The following is a 22,807-nucleotide window of genomic DNA, read 5'->3' as shown; positions in this document are numbered from 1 at the left end:
TTTTCTCGTTGCCATAATGGTTCTGACACAGAAGGGTGCAAAAAAGCGTTACTAAGGTAACGGAATGTAAGGCAAATTTTGAACATTTGCTTAATGAAATGAAGTTTGAATAGTGTAAAAATCAAAAGCTCAGTCTGTCGTTCGTTACAATTTTGATTGTTTTCATTTAATAGTTAGTCAGTCATTTTATATAGTTAAGGTTCCCTTAGATGTTACTCTGCATAAAGAAAAAGAAATCGTCACAAAACAGTGCAGTTGTGTAACAAATCAGCTTATTAAGAAGGTGTGCTGCTAATTTTTTTATAGCTTTCCGAGTATGCCACAGCATAATTTTACCATCATGGTTAAGTCAGATTTAGGGATGATTTAACAATGCATCGATGATTTAACAATACATCCAAAAGTGTAACAGCGATGTGTATCACAATGTACTGTGACAACAAAGCTATAGTGTATATTCACCCAATTGCAGTTACGTTGTCATAGAAAAAAAAAATACATGTAACTAAAAAGTAGGTATACAAACTATATTCTCAAAGCAGGATCAACACTATAGTATAATAATAGGCTTTCAAATTTTTCCTTCAAGTATAGCACATATAACAACGATTTCCACTAAATGATGCAAGCTATTAATAACAACAATTTTTCAGCCTTTCAAAAGTGAAGACGTTAAATATTGCGATTAGGTTATTTTTCCTTTTTCAGTTTACTGACTTTGAAGTAACATCCCCTATCTTAATGAGGCCACATGCTGGAGTAATTTTCAAATTAAGGCATCTAGATATTTGTCACTGATCTTCAATGTTTCAAACTTTGTTTTACTCTTAAGTTTGTGTAAATAGGGTGGATGCACTGATTGCAGAATTGAGTTGTGTAGTTGTTTACTTCAGCAAATTGGTTAAGAGAATGCAAGTTATATTAATTAATTTGGCAAAAATGTCACTCTATTTTTACATCTTTTAATACTATAAACGTAGCATTTGAATAATAATTGTATTTAGATCGTGGTAACAACACAAAGCATGGATTTAGGCATTACGAATGAATTGATTTCGTGTGACATGCAATAGATTTGGGTCACTTGGTTACAAAAAATGTTTTCGACGTTTCTGATTTGTAGGAGGTTTATTGACAAGGATCTGTGTCTATATTACAGATACAAAACATCATTCTGTTAACAGATGTTAATCATTCTGATGTTAACTGTATTTAGATCTTGCTATAAAGTGATAATTAATTTAGTACACGTTTGTCTTTTGTGATTGAGGTTGAAGTCACACTGTGACAAAAAAGTATCGTAGATGAATCAACCCTTTAGAGTTTTATTTGTTTTATTTAATTATCTTCAATTTGTTACAAGATTAGTAAGACCCTGACAATTATAAATATTTTTGTATGCGAGTTATTTTATAATACGGTATGTTAGGTTGTGTCAGATACGATTCACGTGAATTTATTGCGTAATCATTCTTATTACGTTGCCGGTGATAAAAATGCCGTATAGGTGTCGCAGGCAGTGAACGCGTGACCTATTCTGCCTGACAGTAAATATTACACATATAATACCTTTGTTAAGTCTCATATATAGATATTTTAAAACAATAATAATTTGTAGGAGAAGACAGATTCACTGAGACATGATCAGTAATAAATACTGTATTTGAGGTTCATCTTTACTAAATAAAAGGTTTAAGACGGAATCCACTAGGAAGTCGAGTAATATTTATTAAAGTTGGACAAAAATCAAATACCAGAATAATTTAAATCCTATTGTGTTATATCCTACCCTTAATAAAAGGTAAAGGTGTAAGTAATTATCCGTGATAACACCAACAACAATTTCTTATCAGAGTCTGAGAAAATGAATTTCAAAGTTCACAAGCTATAGGCAAAATCTCACGTGTAACCGTTTTGTAATTTCGTCTTTAAGCGATTCAGTGGAATTCAGTGAAACTTGGAAATTTGTTTTCGATGTTTGGTGTTGTTAGTAAAGATTTCTTTTGATAAGATATTTGAAGCAGTAACAAAAAAGTTTGCAATAAGGTGGAAATAATTTTGGTACAACAATTTCTTATCAGAGTCTGAGAAAATGATATTCAAAGTTCACAAGCTATGGGCAAAAGCTCACATCTTTTAAGCAATTCATGGGAATTCAGTGGAAATTTGTTTTCGATGTTTGCTGTTGTTAGAAAAGATTTCTTTCTGTAAGGTATTTGAAGCAGTAACACAAAAGCTTGCAATCAGGTGTAAATAGTTTTGGTACATAATTTTGTCCAATAACTACTCGAAGTCCTGGCGGATTTCCTCTTAAATTTTCTTGTTTTCTGTTTAACAAATGGTGTATGCGTGTTTGTAGTCATAAGCATTATGTACGGATATGGTATAAATAAAAATCACGAGACACGTATATTTTATGACCAATTCGCGAATCACGTATTGTGGTATTCATTTTATAAAGCAATGAGCTTTACTAATTAGTTCATTCGTGTCGCATTTACCTTTCAATAGCCAAGAACCAATCTTGTTCTCTCAGGCGAGTTCACAGTGTAAGAGAAGACCTAACATAAATTGCGCCAAAGGAACGCGTCCTTATACAAAATCAGTCTTTGTCTTTAATATTGTTTCGTTTGTAAATTTTGCTTCGATTCCTTCAATTGATTTTTGAGTACTTGTTAATCTATTGTCGGTTTTCACGAACGTGTTCAGCTTAAATTACGAATCACGCTTCTCAAAATAAGCAGATCACGCGTCACACTAGACCGGAAAATCACGGCCAGATTTGAGCAGTTTTCACTGCCCAAATCTCGCGTCACGCATAACCCAGCATAGTTTCTAGCGAGCCTCAAAGAGGAGGAGGGTCTTTGACTGTACCCTAGCCCCATCTCCCACCCGAGGAAAGGAACTAGCACACTATGACCATGCACACGAATGAATTCCTTGTTTCGGTGCTTCACTGTGAATAGTATGAAGGTTGGGTAAACGCAAACGTCAATCAGAAACTGAAACAAATGTTATGAAAAAAATTAAAGGCGTTGTGTCAGAGATGGACAGGCTAAAACACGATTTAAGGCAAAAACAGACAACAGAACAACAATATGGCTGCCGTGACGTCATGTTAAAGCACTCAAGCGCGGTCACCATGTAAACGCAGCACTCTCGGAGCCCAGGTTTCACTTTCACTGGAGCTACAGTCGGAAGTACAAAGCAGTTCCTCTTGTTGTGGCACAAATATGTCGCAAACATCATGTATCAAGATAAGCAGTTGTGTCATCTTCTTTATGATTATTTCCTGTGCTATGTGCTATGTGTCTCTGGCATACTTTAAGAAAATGAGAGGACTATCTCATAACTATAGCTCGAAAACACTAACGGTTTTAGAACTGTACGTCCAGTGCGATTTAGAGGACTGGTCGACCTCGATGAAAACACCTTCACTGGAATCACTTATTCAAGCATCAGGAACGGGGGAAAGCCAAGAACTCCGTTTAAGTGGTCTGGCTGTGTTTTCAAACCTCACTAATGCATGCCAACCGCCAGTTGATGTAAGCAAGTCAAACATTCAAATCAACAAAATCGCTCTCATCAGCCTTGCGAACGTAACCGCATGTCGATTAAAGGGTTTGGCGGTGAATGCACAGAACGCCGGATATTCTGTAATGATCTATTTCGCCGACTCTCGATTGGACGGTAGTGGAAATCAGACTGAAGACATATTGCCACTGATTCCAGTTTTACATGCTACACGACAGTGTGTGAGTTACTTAAACAAAGGATTCGTCAAGACCGTCGAACATAATATTAGTAATTCGGATCTCTCATATGCAGACCGAAGTAATGTTGAGATCAGAGTACAAAACACAGACGACCTAAAGAAAATGCAAACGTACTTAGAGAGACTTTACTATTGGTTTCTTTTGGGCCCAATAATCACACTCGAATGGCTCCGAAGGACAAGGAGACTCTGTTGTAATCAGTCTGGAGGTCAACAAAGAGATGAAGAACGCGCAGTAGGAGGCGAGGAAACTGGTGGTGAAACGGGCTTACACTTAGAAGTGGAGCAGACTCAGGGAAATTTCGATCAAGAAACGGAACATGAGCAAACTGAAGGCGAAGAACAGCCGCTTATTAGTGTGATAAACGATCCACGCACTAGTCTGACGTCGACCGGACATACGAGGTATATAGCTATTAGACGTGTCACAACTTTCCTTGCAAATACTTTTTGTTTACTTCCCGTTGGTTGTGGTTATGTGATTGTCATCGTAGCAGCTCTCCCGGTAGGTATATCTAGTGGAGGATGGTCTTTTTTCCGATTCGATGAAAACAATGAATTTTTACTAGGATCTTTCTGGGATAACGTTTTGAAATTTGACGTTGAAGATTTATATGACACATTTCGTTGGCAAACGTCTATTCCGATAACCATCTTTTACAGCATTCTTCCTTTATGGTGGTCACCTTTTCAAATATTTTGCTTTTTTCTGTACAGTCGGTATGCCTGTAAAGCCACGTGGACCGTTCCAACCAACATTTCAAAATTGATTCGAAGTGATTGGTTTGCATCAAACATGTATTTGTCCATTTTAGGTGTAGTTGTACCATATTGTTCCTTTAGTTTTAGTTCCTCTTTGGTGCTTTATAAGTTTATTTATTTTTCAACCTACAACACGGTCTGCACAATCTGTAATCTGCTTTTTATTATCATCCTAAACAAGCACAAATTTGTCACAAGGTATGTGTTCTACATCAGTGTATGTATGGTCTGTGCTTATGTCGAAAGTGACATAGTAGCCGTGTTTTATTTTATGCTGAATTCTGAAGGCTCGCTTACAAACCTTAAGCTCACTGCTCTTCGCACGGTGGCTATTGGTCTCACTTTGACTCTCAGTCTCAGTTCCTCGATGCATATCATTCGCAAGCTTAATAAGCCACAAGAGTCTTTGTTTGAGGGACTGTCAGAAAAGTGAGCTTCATTAATTTGCTAACTGTTTTCGTGGCAGGCATTTTGTAAAAAGGTCACTAAATAATAACAACAGCTACAATCCGTGAATAGGTCTTGAGTCACGCAAAACGTTTCTTTTCGTGACATGAGCAATTGCGTGATCATCAGTCTCAATTGCCTATTCAGCAGTCAAGAAGACGAAATTGTTATTTGATTGTTCTTGTTTTTACACACGTAGTTTTCAACGCTCCTTGATTATTTAAGCCTGGTTTTCACTAGCGACGAAAGCACAAGCACAAGGATAACAGTTCTTGTTTCTCCGTGAAAACGGCTTCGACTCAAGCAAAAGCCCAAGCGCATTGCATTTGGATGCTTGCGCTTGTGCTTGCGGCAGGCACAGGCACAAGGGTCAAAATTTAAACTTTTTGCGTGATCGCGCTTGCGCTTGTGTCGCCAGTGAAAACCTGAGGCTTTACTGTGAGCAAATTTTTAACTTTCAAGACCTAAAATGCCTGTCACGCAGATTGTCGTTGATTCAATTCTATATTTATTGATTTAAATATACCATAAAGTAAGGAGACTTTCCTCGTTGCCAAAATGTTTCTGACACAGAAGGGTGCAAAACAAAGCGTTACTAAGGTAACAGAATGTAAGGCAAATTTTGACCAGTAATTTTCCTTAATTTGTTTAATGAAGTGAAGTTTGAATAGCGTAAAAATCAAGCCTTCAGTCTGTCGTTCGATATTATTTTGATTGTTTTCATAGTTAATAGTTAGTTAGTCATTTCATATTTAAGATATGATTTGAGTACAGAGTTTGGACTGATTAAGTGGATTTCTGTTCATGTATCTATAGTGGTTTAGTTCAGGTTCCCTTAGATAAAACTTTGCATAAAGAAATAGAAATCGTCGCAAAACATTGCAGTTGTGTAGCAAACGAGCTAATTAAAAAAGCGTGCTGCTAAAAAAGTTAATAGCTTTCTGAGTATGCTTTCTTAGGGAACACAGCATTATTTAACTAACACGGTAAATTAAATTCAGATTTGGGAATGATTTAACAATGCATCGAGACTTAAATCCGGTAGTGTAACAGCGATGTGAATCAATCGATTGCCTGATACTCTATAAGACAAGTCACAATGTACTGTGACAACTTAAAGCTACAGTGTATATTCACCTAATTGCAGTTACGTTATCATAGAAAAAAGAAAAAGAAATAAAAAGTAGGCATACAAACATATTCCCAAAGCAGGATCAACACTATAGCATAATAACAGGCTTTGGAATTTTTTCTTCAAGTATAGCACATGCAACAAGGATATCCTTTAAATGATGCAGGCTATTAATAACAACAATTTTCTCAGCCTTTCAAAAGTGACAACGTTAAATAATGCATACTCTTAATTTTGGGTAAATTGGGTGGATGCACGGATTGCAGAATTCAGTTGTTTAGTTGTTTACTTTGGCAAATTGGTTAAAAGAAGGCAAGTTATATTAACTAATAAGGCAAAAATGAAACTTTATGTTTATATTTTTTACACTATAAACGTAGCATTTGAATGGTACTTGAATTTAGATCGTGGTAGCAACACAAAGCATATGTACAGATTTAGACATTATGAATAAATTGATTTCGTGTGATATAAAATAATAAGAGTTATCCGGTCACAAAAAAAATGTTTTTGAGGTTTCTGATCTGTAGGAGGTTTATTAACTAGGATCTGTGTCTTTATTACATATACAAAGCGCTATTCAGTTATCAGATATTAAGCATTCTGATGTTAGCTGTATCAGTTTAGATCTTGCTATAAAGTGATTATTAATTAATTAAGTTCTGGTCTTTTGTGATTGAGTTTGAAGTCACACTGTGACAAAAAGTATTGTGAATGAATCAAGGCCTTAAAGAGTTATATGTATACATTAATTATCTATGTTACAAGCGCGACTAATCACCCTGACAATTACACATATTATTGTATGCGAGGTTCTTTATAATACGGTTCATAAGGCAGTGTTGAGTAAGGGTCACGTGATCTGGCTCATTTAGATTCTTCTCCACTTCGGTGATACAATGAAATGCCATATTTGAATTGCGTCGCATGTTGTGAAAGCGTGACGTGACCTACACCGCCTGACAGTAAATAAAGCACATATAATACCTGTGTTTAATCTAATGTGTAGAGATTATAAAACGATCGTTGGTTTATAAGACGAGACAGATACACTGAGACCTGAGCAGTAATAAATACTGTATTTGAGGTTCATCCTTACTGAATAAAAGGTTTCTAGTTTTCCGTTTAACAATGGTGTATGCGTGTTTAGAGTCTTAAGCATGATGTAGGGAAATGGTATAAAGGCCAGCTTACCTCAAAGGGGCAAACATACATGCCAAGATTTATAATGGAGGGTCTTTGACCGTATCCTAGCCCCATCTCCCACCTGATAAAAGAAACTAGCACACTATGACCATGCAGAATCTTTTGTAAAGTGCTCACACGTGTTGAATTCCTTGTTTTGGTGCTTTACTGTGAACATTATGAAGGCTGGGTAAACACAAAACGTCAATCAGAAATTGAAACAAATGTTATCATGAAAAAAATAAAGGGGTTGTGTCAGGGAGGGACAGGCTGAAACACGATTTGAGGTAAAAATAGACAACAGGTCAATACACCGTCCTGTCGATGAACAAAAAAGTATTTCGGTCTACAATTTAAAAAGCTTGCAGTGGGACATTATTTTTGATTTCTCTCTATGGTCCCGTTGCCGAAAGCTACATTGCTACGCCTTGAGACGGGCATTTCGACCTACCAACTTCAGAGACTATCCCAGCAATTAATTAACATTCAAATCAATATTTTTTTAATCATTGTCGAAAAAAGTTTGAATCAGTGCGGAAACCGCCAACTAATGACAACGAGAGAACAATATTTTCCAATCCTTGCTTTTTAATATCCAAACTGACAAAACTAAATAAACAGTTGACAAATTGGAAGGTTTTTTATATAACAAAAACTGACATTTAACAAGACTGTTTCTACAATATTATTGAATTTTAAACTGCCTTGAGAAAATATAAATGGAACAATGTAAAGACAGACTGGCCTAAATTTTATAATGTGATTAAGGAAACCAACAAAGTTTATTTCATTTGACAGTTTGCATTGAAGACTTCAGAAAAATCAAGACGTTTGTCCATTAAAACGGCGTAGCAGCTGTTAACAGTAAATGACAGCCATGGACATTTCCTGATGACTTTGGCATTTTCTTGTCATATTTCGCTGTTTCTGATCAAACGTTTCATTTAGAAATGTTTCTGAAACGGTAAACGTCTTTAAGATGTCAGAGACTTGCAATTGCACCACAAAGCTTCGCAAAGAGTTTTAAAACAAAAGACGTAAGCAAGCCGTAGTTGGTCGAACTTGCAGGCTGGATCTCGAAAACACAGATTCAGGAACCGCAGTGAAAATTCAGAACTTAATCTAGCAAAGCTTAATTCTGATTCACAATTGCCACTTGCAATTACGAATCAGTTGTGAAAAGATAAGTTTCTTTTGGAATTTACGATTTGCCAACTGCAAACTACAACGTAACAACCGAAGAAGCATAAGTTTTGGTTTACACCGTGACAAATTGCCTTTTACGAGAAAGGACTAAGTTGATAATAGATTTGGAAGATCCAACGACAGCATGAATAACAGCACTTTACCGTCTATTTTCTAGGCAGCAGACTGCAGACTATACCTTCACACTCAGCTTGCTACTGGCATAGTATTGGGGATTCTATCACCAATAACCATCACTAGTAACGTGTTGCTACTACTCACTATCTCCAAAGATCCTCTCAAATGCTTCCGTACTCCAGCTACGTATTTCATCGTCGCTCTAGCCTTGGCTGATCTTGCGACGGGCTTGTTTGTTAAGCCGTTTTTTGTAATGTACCGTGTGGCAACGTACATAAAATGGTCCCCGACACTCGGTGAGCCGTACCACAGTGTGTTACAAGTTGGAATATGGTTGTCTTATGTGGGCCTCAACTCATCGTTTCTGCTTGTTCTTGGTCTAATTTTGACGCAGTTCATCGCCATAACATACCCGCACCACTATCGCCAGTCGTGACAACACGCAGGGTCCTCGCTTGTGTTGGCTTCTCTTTGGTATACTTCACCGGGTTCATCAGTCTGCTGCAGTTTGTTGTAGTTCCCAAATAAACCTTATTTAAAGTAGATCTTCATCTTCACTCGACACTCATAACGATTTTACTTATCCTCGGCTCCACCATGCTTTTGACCGGAGTCCTTTCATCAATTTGCCAAAGAATCTTGCCGTCTTGGAGGCATGCGGAGCGTCAAGAATCGAGACACTGGCGGACAGTCAAGCAAGCCTCGAACGAACAGAATAAGCCAGAGGCAGTTTACGATTGTAACCTTGCTTCTCTCAGGAATTCTCATCGTGTGCGCTCTTCCTCATATCATTACAATGCATATCAACTTTTACACGAAACAAAAAACCCTTCAAGAGAGGCTTGACTTGTCTGCTGCGATCACTATCGGGGACGCAATGATGTTCGTAAAGGTGGCATTGGATGCGTTCATCTACGCTTGGAGGCTGACAAAATACCGGAGGTCGTTAAAAATAGTGCTCACTTGCCGCGGAAATCAAGTCGCGTCCGACGCCACTGAAGCAAGGACGATGGATAATTTCACTTTTCAGCAACAGAATCCTGAAATCTCGTCAAATCATGTTTAGGATCGTGTTAGTTCCTTTACAGGTTCCAAGAAATTGTGAAGGACATTTAGAGAAACTCAGCGATGGATTCCAGATGAAAGAATTTGGAAACTTACGTTTGTGACAACATTTCCTGAGATGCTTTAGAAGGACCAAAGCGTTCATTATTAAGGGGCTCTAATTAGGCTTCGTTTAAGTTTTTGATATTAGTTCTTTCGTTTTAATGTCCATTTGGCATGAGACAAGTTCGATTCTAACTTATAGGAGAATGAAGTATTACAAACCCATGATGATATTTAAAAGTAGATATGTTCTTATCGAAAAGGAAATTACGCAATGGTGCAGGCTAGGAGTTTTTATTTTTTTATTCCAGTGTAAAGCATGTCTCTAACATTGGGTTTCCATTCCGAGGAAAGCTTGTCTTCCTCAGACCGCCAGTCACAACATTAGGATTTTGTCGATCTTCATATCTCAACACTTTATGCCCAGACTTCTTTGCAGTCGTTATGTTCGCTTTACGAAAGAGAGAACCAAATAGGACTATAGCTAGTACGACCAGCCGGTGCTCGATTTGTGTCTTAAAAGATGCGTCCAAGAAGTCGTTCTGTTCTTTTCTTTTGCTTGATATTTTTTTTAATCTCTGTTTGGCAGTGGCACCGAAAACAACCTTCAATGGTGTCTGATATTGACATTTTATCTCATCAAGAGGAAACAACTGTGAGACAGAGACCAATGTCACAAGCAGTACTTGAAGTAGCGCTAGTGTTTTCAAAATATTATATTGTTGTTTGTTTATAAAAAAAAAATAACCAAAAGACTTTTCATTTCATTGATGTTTCTTTTGCCACCTTGATTATTAAGCAGTAAACAACGGTGGGCATAATTTTGCATTCGGATTTATCTTGAAACATAATACGTCTGACACATCATGACCTGGCCGGTGTTATTACGGCTTTTTATTTTTTATTTTAACGTAAAACTTTAAACGAGACGTGGGCGACTAAAAATATTGGCGTTCTCAACCAAACGCGCTAAGAGAGAGACCAAGATATGACTGTAATTTACGATTTTCAAAACCCATGAAACTAATGCATTGAATAACCAATTGCGTACATAAATCTGATCTTCAATGATCTTTCATTTATTAAATCGTTCTCCCGCAATAATTTTATATATGACATTCATTTCTACTTTGTGGCACGTGTCACCACCCGTACCTAGACATTTTTCAGATATGCTTTAATGCTTCATTTATTCATTGAATTCGCCCCAGTCGTGATGAAAATCTAAATATTGTTCTAGAGGTGGTCTGTTGATATCACCCAGTTGGAATGATGACCGCGCTTACACTGGGAACAACGGGTGTGTATTTCCGGACGGGACCGCTCTTTCGGTTTCAGTTTCCCTGGGTACTTTCGCTTCTAAGACGAACCTAGCAATTCTTCTTGCTGTGGCACAAATATGTCGCAAATATGCATCAAGATAAGCATTTGTGTTTCCTTTTTCATTTTTTCCTTTGGTCTAGTGTATGTGACATTCGAGTACGGGAAAGGTCTCGTAAAAAACAAATTGAACTAAGGTTTTTAAACCCGGAAGTACATTGTTCTTTAAACGACAATTCTGGGTCGTCGAGCTTGCCGCTTAAAACACCTTCACTGGAATCGTTAATTCGAGCATCATCAACAGTGGAAAACCCAGAACTCCGTTTAAGTGGCCTGGCTGTATTTTCAAACCTCTCCGATGCGTGCCAACCGCCAGTTGATGTAAGCAAGTCAAACATCCAAGTCTACAAAATCGCTCTCATCACCATTGCTTACGGAACACAGAATGACAGTCAAGACAAACTTCTGATTCCGGTTTTACAAGCTGCTCAGGATTGTTTTGAGGTTTATCCAAATGGCACGAGGGATTGGTTCGATCCTAGAGTTGATGATCACATTCTCGTAGATGCAGACCGAAGTAATGTTGAGATCAGCGTATCACAAAACACAGACGACCTAACGGGGATGGTTTCTCTTGGGCCCGCTGATCACACTCTATTGGTTTAGAAGGACAAAGAAATTCTGTTGCATGTCTGACGGTCGACAAGCTCACGAAGAATGCGTTACTGAAGACGAGGAGACTGTTGGTGAAACAAGTCTGCACGCCATAGTCGAGGAAACTCCGGGAAATGATGATCAAGAAAGCGAACATGAGCAAACTGGAGACGAAGAACAGCCGCTTATCATTGTTGTGAACGATCCTCGTGCCAATCGGACCAATCGTTCGACGACCGAACACACAGGATGCCTAGCTGTTAGACGTATCATAACTTTTTTGAAGAAAATCTTTGGGAAAATTGCTGTTGGTTGTGGTTATGTGATTCTCATCATAGCAGCTCTTCCGGTAGGTATATCCAGCGGAGGATGGTCTTTTTTTCGGTTCGATGTAAACGAGGACGTTCAACAAAAATCTTTCTGGGACGGCCTCTTAAAATGTGACAGCAATATTGTCAGTATGGTTGTTTGTATTATATTTTTCTATGGCAAAGGGTCTTTCCTCTATGGTGGCAACCCCTTCAAGTGTATTGTTTTTTTCTGTACAGCCGGTTTGCTTGTAAAGCCAAATGGGCTGTTCCAACCAACTTTTCAAAACTGATTTGAAGTGATTGGTTTGCATCAAACATGTATTTGTTCATTTTAGGTGTAGTTGTTCCATATTGTTCCTTGGATGTTCTTTCTAATTTCAATAAATTTATTTATTTTACAACATACAACTTGGTCTGCACAATCTGCAATCTGCTTTTTGTTATCACCCTAAACAAGCACAAATTTGTTACAAGGTATGTGTTCTACATTAGTGTATGTATGATCTGTGCTTATATTGAAAGTGACATAGTGGCCGTGTTTTATTTTATGCTAAACTCTGAAGGCTCGCTTATCAACCTGAAACTTACTGCTCTTCGCACAGTGGCTTTTGGTCTCACTTTGACTCTCAGTCTGAGTTCCTCGATGCACATCATTCGCCAGCTTAACCCCTTGCCTACCAGAGCCAAACGCACTAAGCGACCGACGGCCACATTGAATTTTTAATGAGATTCTAAATTTGGCTAAGCAATGGTATCTTTTCAGATAAAATATCAAAGTACTTATAGATTTAGCATTTAAAAGGAATTATTCTCTCTTTTCCGCATTCTCTTACTGTACGGTCGACTCGTACAGCTCCCTGGCGAACTCCTTGACCATTTGCATTTGGAGGTTCAATTTTTTCGATCGATCGAGGCTTCTTCTTCTCCACCTTCTTCTTCTTTTATGTGCAGACTCTTCAGAATCACTTGGCTTTAATTCGCTGTGACTTAAATCGCTTACAACAGAGTCCTTGGTAGGCAACGGGTTAATAGGCCACAAGAGTCTTTATTTGAGGGACTGTCAGAAAAGTGAGCTAACTGTTTTCGTGTCAGGCATTTTGTAAAAAGGTCACTAAATAATAACAACATCTACTTTCCATGAATAGATCAGTCATGCAAGACGTTTTACCGTGACATGACCCATTGCGTGATTTCCTGTCTCAAAACCCGGTTCAGTAGTAAAGAAGACTCAAGATTTTTCTCTGATTGTTCTCGTTTTTACACACATAGTTTTCGACGCTCCATGATTATTAACCGTGACTAAATTTTCAATTTTCAAGATGTAAAATGCCTGTCACACAGATTACCTTTAATTTAATTCTTCTTGTTTTATAAACGGACGTAGTCTTCAATGCTCCTATATTATTTACCGTGAGCACATTTCAACTTTCAAGATCTGTCACGCAGACCCGGGGAGGGGGGGGGGGAGGGGGGGCGAACTCGGGTTTTTAAGTGACGGGAATGATCGAATAGGGGCAAAAATCAAGACCCAAAAAAATCCTAGGACTTCCAACATAACCCCCCAAAAAAATCAAAAAAATCAACAGCAAAACACGTTTGTTTGTACTTTATTCGCAGAACTACGCAGCTAAGGCACTACCACAAATCTTTAGATTGTTTTGAATACCCCAAAACACCCCTACTCAAATCAAAAAATACGTGGCAAATTTTCCTGCCCAAAAAATCCAGGAATCGAAAATTTCAAACCCACCAAAATCGTTCGATCATTCCTGTCACTTGAAACCCCGAGTACCCCCCTCCCCCCCGGGCACGCAGATTACCATTGATTCAATTCTAAATTTTATAAATTTAACATACCGTTAAGTAGGGAGACTTTTCTCATTGTCAAAATGGTTTTGACATAGAAGGGTGCAAAACAAAGGGAAAGTCTGATTAGTTAATGTTCCTTATTTACTTAACAAGTGAGGTTAAAATAGCGTGAAAATGATTATTAATTGATCATGATTTATTTTAGTACTTGTCTTTTGTGATTGAGGTCGAAGTCACACTTTGACAAAAATATTGTATACGAATCAAACTTTAAAGATATATTGTATTAATTGATTATCAATGTTACAAGAAATAGTCAGACTAATATTGTACTCTACCACGATGATTAACCACAACATTTTTTACGATAATAGTCACACTGTCACCTACTCATATTGTAGTATGCGAGGTTCTTTATAATATGGTATATAAGGCAGTGTTGGACACGGGTCACATGATCGCGTTCATTCAGCTTCTTATTCACTTTGGTGATAAAATTGACATATTTGAGTTTTGTCACTTATAATACCTGTGTTTAGTCTTATGTGTAGAGATATAGAGGAAAATACATGGTTGTGCGGAGATATGAAATTTATCTTCGAGTGTTCAAATCGATAGCTCTTAAGTGAGCGCAGCGAACGAGTGAGATATCGGTTTTGAACACGAGAAGATAAATTTTTATATATTCAAGCAACCATGTATTATTCAGTTTATTATATACCGTTCTTGACGAATTTCGGAAGATTTTTAAAAATCTGAGTGTTCTCAAATGCTCGGAGTTCAATTTAATGACAGAATAAAACATGGCTTAGGCTTCTTTCTTTGCTTTATGATATAGATTTTAGACGCCGCGAGTGAAAAGTTTAATATATAATAATAATTGTTAGTTGCAAGAGAGATAGATGCACCGAGACCTGATCAGTAATAAATACTGTATTTGAGGTTGATCTTGACTAAATAAAGGTTTCTTGTTTTCTGCTTAACAAATCGTGTTTTAAGTGTTTGTATTTATAAGCATGATGTAGGGAAATGGTATAAAGCCCAGCTATCCTCAAAGGGGCAAACATACATGCCAAGATTTATAATGGAAGATCTTTGACCGTATACTAGCTTCATCTCCCACCTGAGGAAAGGAACTAGCACACTATGACCGTGCAGAATCGTTTCTATAGAGTCTGCCTGCTCACACGTGTTGAATTCCTTGTTTCGGTGCTTCACCTTGTGAACATTATGAAGGCTGGGTAAACACAAAATGTCAATCAGAAACTGAGACAAATGTTATGAAAAAAATAAAGGGGTGTGTCAGGGATGGACAGGCAAAAACAGACAACAGGTCAGTACACCGTCCTATCGATGAACATAGAAGTATTTCGGTGTACAATTTAAGAAGCTCGTAATGAGACATTAATTTTGATTCTCTTTCTATGGTCCCGTTACCGAAAGCTACATTGCTACATCTTGATACTTCCCAGCAAGTAATTGACAATCTATGTTCATTTCTATTTCAGGATAATGACCTTAATCGAAGGGTTATAATGTACAAGCTTTCTATGACCTTTACCACCATCCCCTTCCTACACCCCACTCCTACCCTCTCAATAGACAGCAAGGTGCATTTTCAAACAGGCAAAGAACGCTAACCGCCCTTAGTTGCACTGGGAAGCACTCAAATAGGAAAAAATGCCCTTGGCAAGATTTCTACACAGCCCCATACATTTATTATGCATGCAGTTCTTTGTTTATCGAAAACAATAGCCAGAACAATAGAGAGCCTTTGGGACTAAAGCTGTTTGTGACGATATCAGCGAATATACAATACAGAAAAGATACACAGTGATAAATAGAAAATTATTTTCACAAATGAAGGATACAACAGAACAATGAACCTCCAAAATTTTAAATGGCAGAACTGCCCGTCCTTGCAAAGAATGCTGGGACGTTTCACGCAACTCGCGCGTTACTCGCGCGAGCTCGCGACAAATGAACTAAAAAGGGGATAGGAAAAGTTGCTTGATTGTAGACTGCGAGCGCGTGATCGCTTTTTATTCCTCTTATCCTTAAACGCGATCGAGTTGTGTATCCATACCAAAATTTGCTCTAAGTTCGAGAGAGTGCGAACGCAATGAGGTAGGGGTGGCATGGGTAATGAAAAACTAGAAACTCAACCTCGTTCCCAGGGTCTCTCTTCGTATTGATTTTAAGATTTTATTGTTAACGTTTAAGGCTATCCATGGTCTCGCTCCGCCTTACATTTCCGAACTGATATCTGTTAGGGATGCTAGTGGTGGATATAACTTAAGGTCAAATAATGGAATACTTTTAAACTTTCCTGCATGTAAGACTTCCACTACGCTGGGTGACAGATCTTTTTATATCGCTGCTCAAAAATTATGGAATGATCTTCCCATTTTTATTAGCAATATTTTATCTGTAAATAGTTTTAAAAAGTATCTTAAGACTCATTTGTTTCAGAAGGCGATTTTAAGCTAATTTTTTATTTTTTATTAATTAATCGGAGTTTGCACTTATCATGTATTTCAGTATTTTTATTAATTTTAGGGCTTTTTAATAATTTAATTTTTTTTATAAATATTGCAATTCGCAAGTGAAAATCCTTGATTGATACTTGCGCAATAAAAGTTCATAAATTATTATTATTATTATTATTATTATTATTATTATTATTATTATTATTATTAAAAATTATAGAATATATTTGCCTGATATTTTGGTTTGCAAAACAAACCTTCTACGGTTTTGGAAACCGAAATATCGAGCAAATATATTCTATAATTGTTTCAACGTTTTATTTTATTTTTGCCTCATTCGTTGTGTGTTTGAACCCATGCCACACAGCGGTTTGACGTTTAAAGAACATTTATGGATAACTGATTATCAAATATGCAATGCATAAGCGGCGTATTAACCTGTAACCTATCAGTGACGGATCTCAGTGACGCACAAGCGAAAGTTTTCAGGAACAGTTTTGGCGGGACCTGCGCATGCGCCAGACGTTTGACCGCTGTGGAGGTTAACTGTAAAGGGCTCGAGTTGGGGAGATTACATCCGTCAACGCTCTCTCGATTTCAGGCTTTTCAGTTTCCCTGGGTACTCAAATATGTCGCAAAAATGCATCAAGATAAGCATTTGTGTTTCCTTTTTCACTATTTCCCTTGTTATAGTGTATGTATCATTACGCTTCGGGGATTTCGGAGTTTATTATGACAATCAGGCTCACGATGATGGAAACCAAATTGAACTAACGTTTTCAAACCCGGAAGTCTATTGCCGATATTTAAACGACATGTCTGGGTCGTCGATCTTGCCACTTAAAACACCTTCACTGGAATCGTTAATTCGAGCATCATCAACATTGGAAAAGCCAGAACTTCGTTTACGTGGTCTGGCTGTATTTTCAAACCTCTCCGATGCGTGCCAACCGCCAGTTCATGTGAGCAAGTCAAACATCCAAGTCAACAAAATCGCTCTCATCACAATTGCTAACGAAGCCGAGTGCCCATTACAAGATTTGGCGGTGAACGCACAAGGCGCAGGATATTCTGTTGTGATATATTTAATTACTGACTCAGCTGACCCTCTCCTACCCACCCAGGGACCCAGTAGTTATAACGGAACGCAGAATGACAGTCAAGACAAACTTCTGATTCCGGTTTTACAATTGGATGATAAATGTTTTGAGGTTTATCCAAATGGCAGTACGACATATTTCGATCCTAGAGCTGATGATCACATTCTCATAGATGCAGACCGAAGAAATGTTGAGATCAGCGTATCACAAAACACAGATGACCTAAAGGGGATGCAAAAGTACTTAGAGAGACTTTACTATTGGTTCCTCTTGGGTCCAGTGATTACACTCGAATGGCTTAGAAGAACAAGGAAATTCTGTTGCATGTCTGGCGGTCGACAAGTTCATGAAGAATGCGTTACTGAAGACGAGGAGACTGTTGGTGAAACAGGCCTACACGCAGTAGTTGAGGAAACTCCTGGAAATGATGATCAAGAAAGCGAACATGAGGAAACTGGAGACGAAGAACAGCCGCTTATCATTGTTGTGAACGATCCTCATGCCAATCGGACGACGACGGGACACACTGGATGCCAAGCCATTAGACGTATCATAACTTTCTTGGCGAAAATGTTTAGCAAAATTGCTGTTTGTTGTGGTTACGTGATTCTCATCGTAGCAGCTCTCCCGGTAGGTATATCCAGCGGAGGATGGTCTTTTTTTCGATTCGATGAAAACGAGGACGTTAGACAAAAATCTTTCTCGTTTGGCCTTTTTAAATGTGACAATATTGACAGTGTTGTTTGTACTATATTTTACTCAGGGCAAAAGGTCCTTCCTCTATGGTGGCCACCCCTTCAAATATATTGTCTGTTTCTGTACAGTCGGTTTGCCTGTAAAGCCACGTGGACCGTGCCAACCAACTTTTCAAAACTGATTCGAAGTGACTGGTTTGCATCAAACATGTATTTGTTTATTTTAGGTGTAGTTGTTCCATATTGTTCCTTTGATGATGTTTCTGCTTTAACGCTAGCCAAAATTATTTATTTTACAACATACAACTCAATCTGCACAATCTGCAATCTGCTTTTTATTATCATCCTAAACAAGCACAAATTTGTCACAAGGTATGTGTTCTACATCAGTGTATGTATGATCTGTGCTTATGTTGAAAGTGACATAGTGGCCGTGTTTTATTTTATGCTAAATTCTGAAGGCTCGCTTATCAACCTTAAGCTTACTGCTCTTCGCACGGTGGCTATTGGTCTCACTTTGACTCTTAGTCTCAGTTCCTCGATGCATATCATTCGCAAGCTTAATAAGCCACGAGAGACTTTGTTTGAGGGACTGTCAGAAAAGTGAGCTAACTGTTTTCGTGGCAGGCATTTTGCAAAAGGTTCACTAATATTAAATAACAACAGCTTCTTTCCGTGAATAGATCTTCAGTCACGCAAAACCTTTTCCGTGACATGAGTCATTGCGTGATTATCAATTTCAAAAGCCTGTTCCGGCGGTAAAGAAGAGTGGATCGTTATCTGATTGTTCTCGTTTCTATGCACATAGTTTTTAACGCCCTTTGATTATTTACTGTGAGCAAATTTTAAACTTTCAATATCTAAAATGCCTGTCACGCAGATAGCCTGCGTTGCAGACGAACAAAACCCCGGCTATATAACCGGGGTTTTGTTCGTCGGCAACGCAGGCTATCACGCAGATTACCATTGATTCAATTCCAGATTTTGGAAGTATACTATGAAGTTATGCAGTCTCGTGGCCAAAATGTTTCTGACACAGAAGGGTGCATAACAACGCGTTACTAAGGTAACGTAATGTAAGGCAAATTTTGACCAGTTATTTTCCTTAATTTGTTTAATGAAATGAAGTTTGAATAGGGTAAAAATCAAAGCTCAGTCTGTCGTTCGTTACAATTTTGATTGTTTTCATTTAATAGTTAGTCATTTCATATTTAAGAAATGATTTGAGTACAGTGTTTGAACTAATGATGTGGATTTCTTTCATATCTGTAGTGGTTTAGTTAACGTTCCCTTAGATGTAACTTTGCATAAAGAAATAGAAATAGAAATCGTCGCGAAACATTGCAGTTGTGTAGCAAATCAGCTAAATAAGAGTATGCTTCCTTAGCGAACACGACATTATTTTATTAACAGGGTAAAGTCAGACTTAGGGATGATTTAACAATGCATCGAGACTTTTATCCAATAGTGTAACAACGATGTGTATTAATCGATTGCCAATTATAAGACAAGTCACAATGTACTGTGACAACAAAGCTACAGTGTATATTCACCTTAAATTGCCGTTGCGTTGTCATAGAAAAAAGAAAAGTAAAAAAGTAGGCATACAAACTACATTCTCTGATTTTTATAATTCTCAAAGCAGGATCAACACTATAGTATAATGACAGGCTATAATAACAGGCTTTGGAATGGGGTGTCTGGAAAACCCGAATAGCGAATAGCGAATAGTCGCGAATAGCGAATAGTACGAATAGTCGCGAATAGTCGCGAATAGTGACGAATAGTCGCGAATGGTGACGAATAGTCACGAATAGTTACAAATAGTCACGAATAGTCGCGAATAGTGACGAATAGTGACGAATAGTCGTTGAATAGTCGCGATAGTGACAAAAAGCCGTAAATAGTCGCTGTGAATAAGCCTACAGGTTTCTACAAAATTTACCGCCACACGCACAGAGCAATCTAGACGTTGAAGCAAATTATATATCATATGCTTGCCCGCTCACTCTAAAAGAGAGTGCAAGTCAAGATGTAAATATATGCACTTTTATTGATCTATTAAGCCTATATCTCAATGCCGACCAACCAGAAACTGTATTTACTCACATTTCGCTCTCATGAATCGCGATCCGAGGGACGTTCTATCAGCAAAACAATAAAATACAAATGAGAAAAAAGTGTTCTGTAATTAGTTTATCGATGTGAAAAGACAATAGATGATGTGTTATAAAAAACAACAACGCCAAAGCCAGTCTTATTCGCAGCCGTTGTTCAGGCTCGTCACGCAACACTTGTTTGCATTAATTTTATTCCCCTTTCTTTTTTGGACTCTGCCTGGAGCTGTCGATCACCGGCAAGAAAACAAAAAACACAATAATAAGCTAATGAAGACACTTTTTCAACGATATAAAACATAAGAAATTCCATTAATCATTTATAACTTCTCTCCTACCAAACGTCCATTTTAGCCGGAAAATCTCACCTTGTTGCGAGGTACTGGGAACAACATGCCTCTAATTCGTCACTATTCGCGACCATTCGTCAATATTCGTCACTATTCGCGACTATTCGTCACTATTCGTCACTATTCGCGACTATTCGCGACTATTCGCTATTCGCGACTATTCGCTATTCGCTATTCGGGTTTTCCAGACACCCCTTTGGAATGTTTCCTTTAAGTATAGCACCTGTAACAAGGATATCCTTTAAATGATGCAAGCTATTAATAACAACAATTTTCTCAGACTTTCAAAAGTGGAGACGTTAAATATTGCGATTAGGTTCTTTCTCTTTGTTCAGCCTTTACTGACTTTGAAGTAACATCCCATATCATTAAATGAGGCCACATGCTGGAGTATTTTCTAGATTAAGGCATCTGGTATTTAACACTGATCTTTAATGTTTCAAAGTTTATTAATTTTTGATCCTTAGTTTGTGTAAATAGGTTGGGTGCACTTATTGCAGAATTCAGTGTAACTTCATGTTTTACATCTTTCTATTATTTTAACACTGTGAACATAGAATTTGAATGATATTTGAATTTAGATCGTGGTAACAACACAAAGCATGCATTTAGACATTTAGAATTTAGATATTGTGAATGAATTGATTTCCTGTGACATACAATGATACGAGTCACTCGGTTACCCAAAAAATATTTACGGTTTCCGATCCGTAGGAGGTTTATTGACTAGGAACTGTGTCTTTATAACATATGCTAAGTACCATTCGGTTAACTGTATTTAGACTTGCTATAAAGTGTTTATAAATTTTGTACTAATGTCTTTTGTGATCGAGGTCGATCTGTCAAAAAGTATTGTAAATGAATCAACCCTTAAAGAGTTTATATGTATTAATTGATTAGCTATGATTCAAGACTAGTCACACTGACAATTACAAATATTGGGCGCGATCCATTGGACCAAATTTTTCGGAAATTCCGGTACAAAATCAAATGGAACAGAAAGTTTCCGGAAACTCGTTTCGAAAATTTTGGTCAACTTCTGGAGGTTGTCCTCAAATTCCGGAAAATCGGAATTCTCGGAAAATCCTGTTCCATTCGCCAATTTATGCTCGGGCCCAGTTTTTCCCAACCCGGAAATCGACAAAATTCGACATGGCGGTCATTCCAGCTGCTCGACACTGATCAGTGTTCGTCTTGTCTTCTTGCGGCAGACAGCTTATAAACTGCGTTATTGGAACACGTGTGCTTAGCAAGCTTTGGTAAGCAGTTCGAAAATACGTGCACACCACGTATAATTGTCTTAAACGAATGCGATAAGAGCACATCTTGTGCATCCAAATGTTTCCGTAGATGTCATAAAAGCAGACGTATGTGTTTCCAGTGTAAACTTTTCGCATTCTTTACATTTAAAAAAGCGTGGAGCTACGTTTTTGAGCTAAGTGAAAGGATAGATGGCTTCAGAATTTATCAAGAGGGAGTAATATCTTCAGTTTTCTTTACTGTTTGCGGGAATGGAACTAGCCTGGCCGATTCAAGTGGAAAATACCGTTCCATTTGACAGATGAAAATTTCGAAAATTCAAACCGAAAATTTTGGTCCAATGGATCGCGCCCATTATTGTAGACGAGGCTCTTTATAATACGGTACATAAGGTAGTGTTGGATAGGGTTCACGTGATCGCGTTCTTTCAGCTTCTTCTCCACTTCGGTGATACAAATGCCATATTTGAATTGTGTCGCATGTTGCAAAAGCGTGACGTGACCTACATCGCCTGACAGTAAATAAAGTACATATAATACCTGTGTTTAGTCTAATATGTAGAGCTAGATTATAAAATAATTGTAAGTTGTAAGACGAGACAGATTCACGGAGACCTGATCAGTAATAAATACTGTATTTGAGGTTCATCCTTATTGAATAAAAGGTTTCTTGTTTTCTGTTTAGCAAATGCTGTATGCGTGTTTTATAGTCATAAGCATGATGTATAGTCATAAGCATGGGGTAAAGGCCAGTTAGCCTCAAAGGGGCAACCGTACATGCATAAATACATACATACATACATACATACATACATACATACATACATACATACATACATACATACATACATACATACATACATACATACATACATACATACATACATACATACATACATACATACATACATACATACATACATACATACATACATACATACATACATACATACATACATACATACATACATA

The 22,807-nt window shown here is 37.7% G+C and overlaps 2 protein-coding genes and 2 pseudogenes across 3 annotated transcripts in view; all 4 read left to right on the top strand.

The window, feature by feature from the left end:
* The first annotated feature begins 3,206 nt into the window (after positions 1-3,206).
* The window catches only part of LOC144645328 (uncharacterized), a 49,224-nt gene continuing 29,623 nt past the window's right edge, over positions 3,207-22,807 (top strand). The window contains exons 1-2 of one of the 2 annotated variants that reach the window (XM_078504869.1): positions 3,207-5,656; positions 19,247-19,318. In XM_078504869.1, coding sequence (XP_078360995.1) covers positions 3,234-4,970 — 1,737 coding nt within the window. In that variant the 5' untranslated portion in view covers positions 3,207-3,233 and the 3' untranslated portion in view covers positions 4,971-5,656; positions 19,247-19,318. Of the gene's footprint in view, positions 6,029-19,246; positions 19,319-22,807 lie in introns of those variants that run through there. The other variant, XM_078504868.1, reaches the window with a different exon arrangement.
* Positions 8,632-9,690, top strand: LOC144645869 (uncharacterized; annotated as a pseudogene).
* On the top strand, positions 11,142-13,456 carry LOC144645868 (uncharacterized; annotated as a pseudogene).
* LOC144645413 (uncharacterized) lies at positions 11,605-18,962 on the top strand. Its single transcript, XM_078504989.1, has 2 exons — positions 11,605-11,645; positions 17,610-18,962. Exon 2 carries the CDS (start codon positions 17,646-17,648, stop codon positions 18,714-18,716), a length of 1,071 nt encoding a protein of 356 aa, XP_078361115.1. The 5' UTR covers positions 11,605-11,645; positions 17,610-17,645; the 3' UTR covers positions 18,717-18,962.

Source organism: Oculina patagonica, chromosome 3 (genome assembly GCF_052425735.1).
Source record: "Oculina patagonica isolate OP01 chromosome 3, crgOcupat, whole genome shotgun sequence".
NCBI lineage: Eukaryota > Metazoa > Cnidaria > Anthozoa > Scleractinia > Oculinidae > Oculina > Oculina patagonica.
The sequence above is the reverse complement of the archived record's forward strand: the minus strand, read 5'-3'. Positions and strand labels throughout refer to the sequence as shown.

Bases quoted from the DNA above. Each gene is read 5' to 3' on its own strand.
- LOC144645413 (XM_078504989.1), top strand. From the start codon at position 17,646: ATGCAAAAGTACTTAGAGAGACTTTACTATTGGTTCCTCTTGGGTCCA.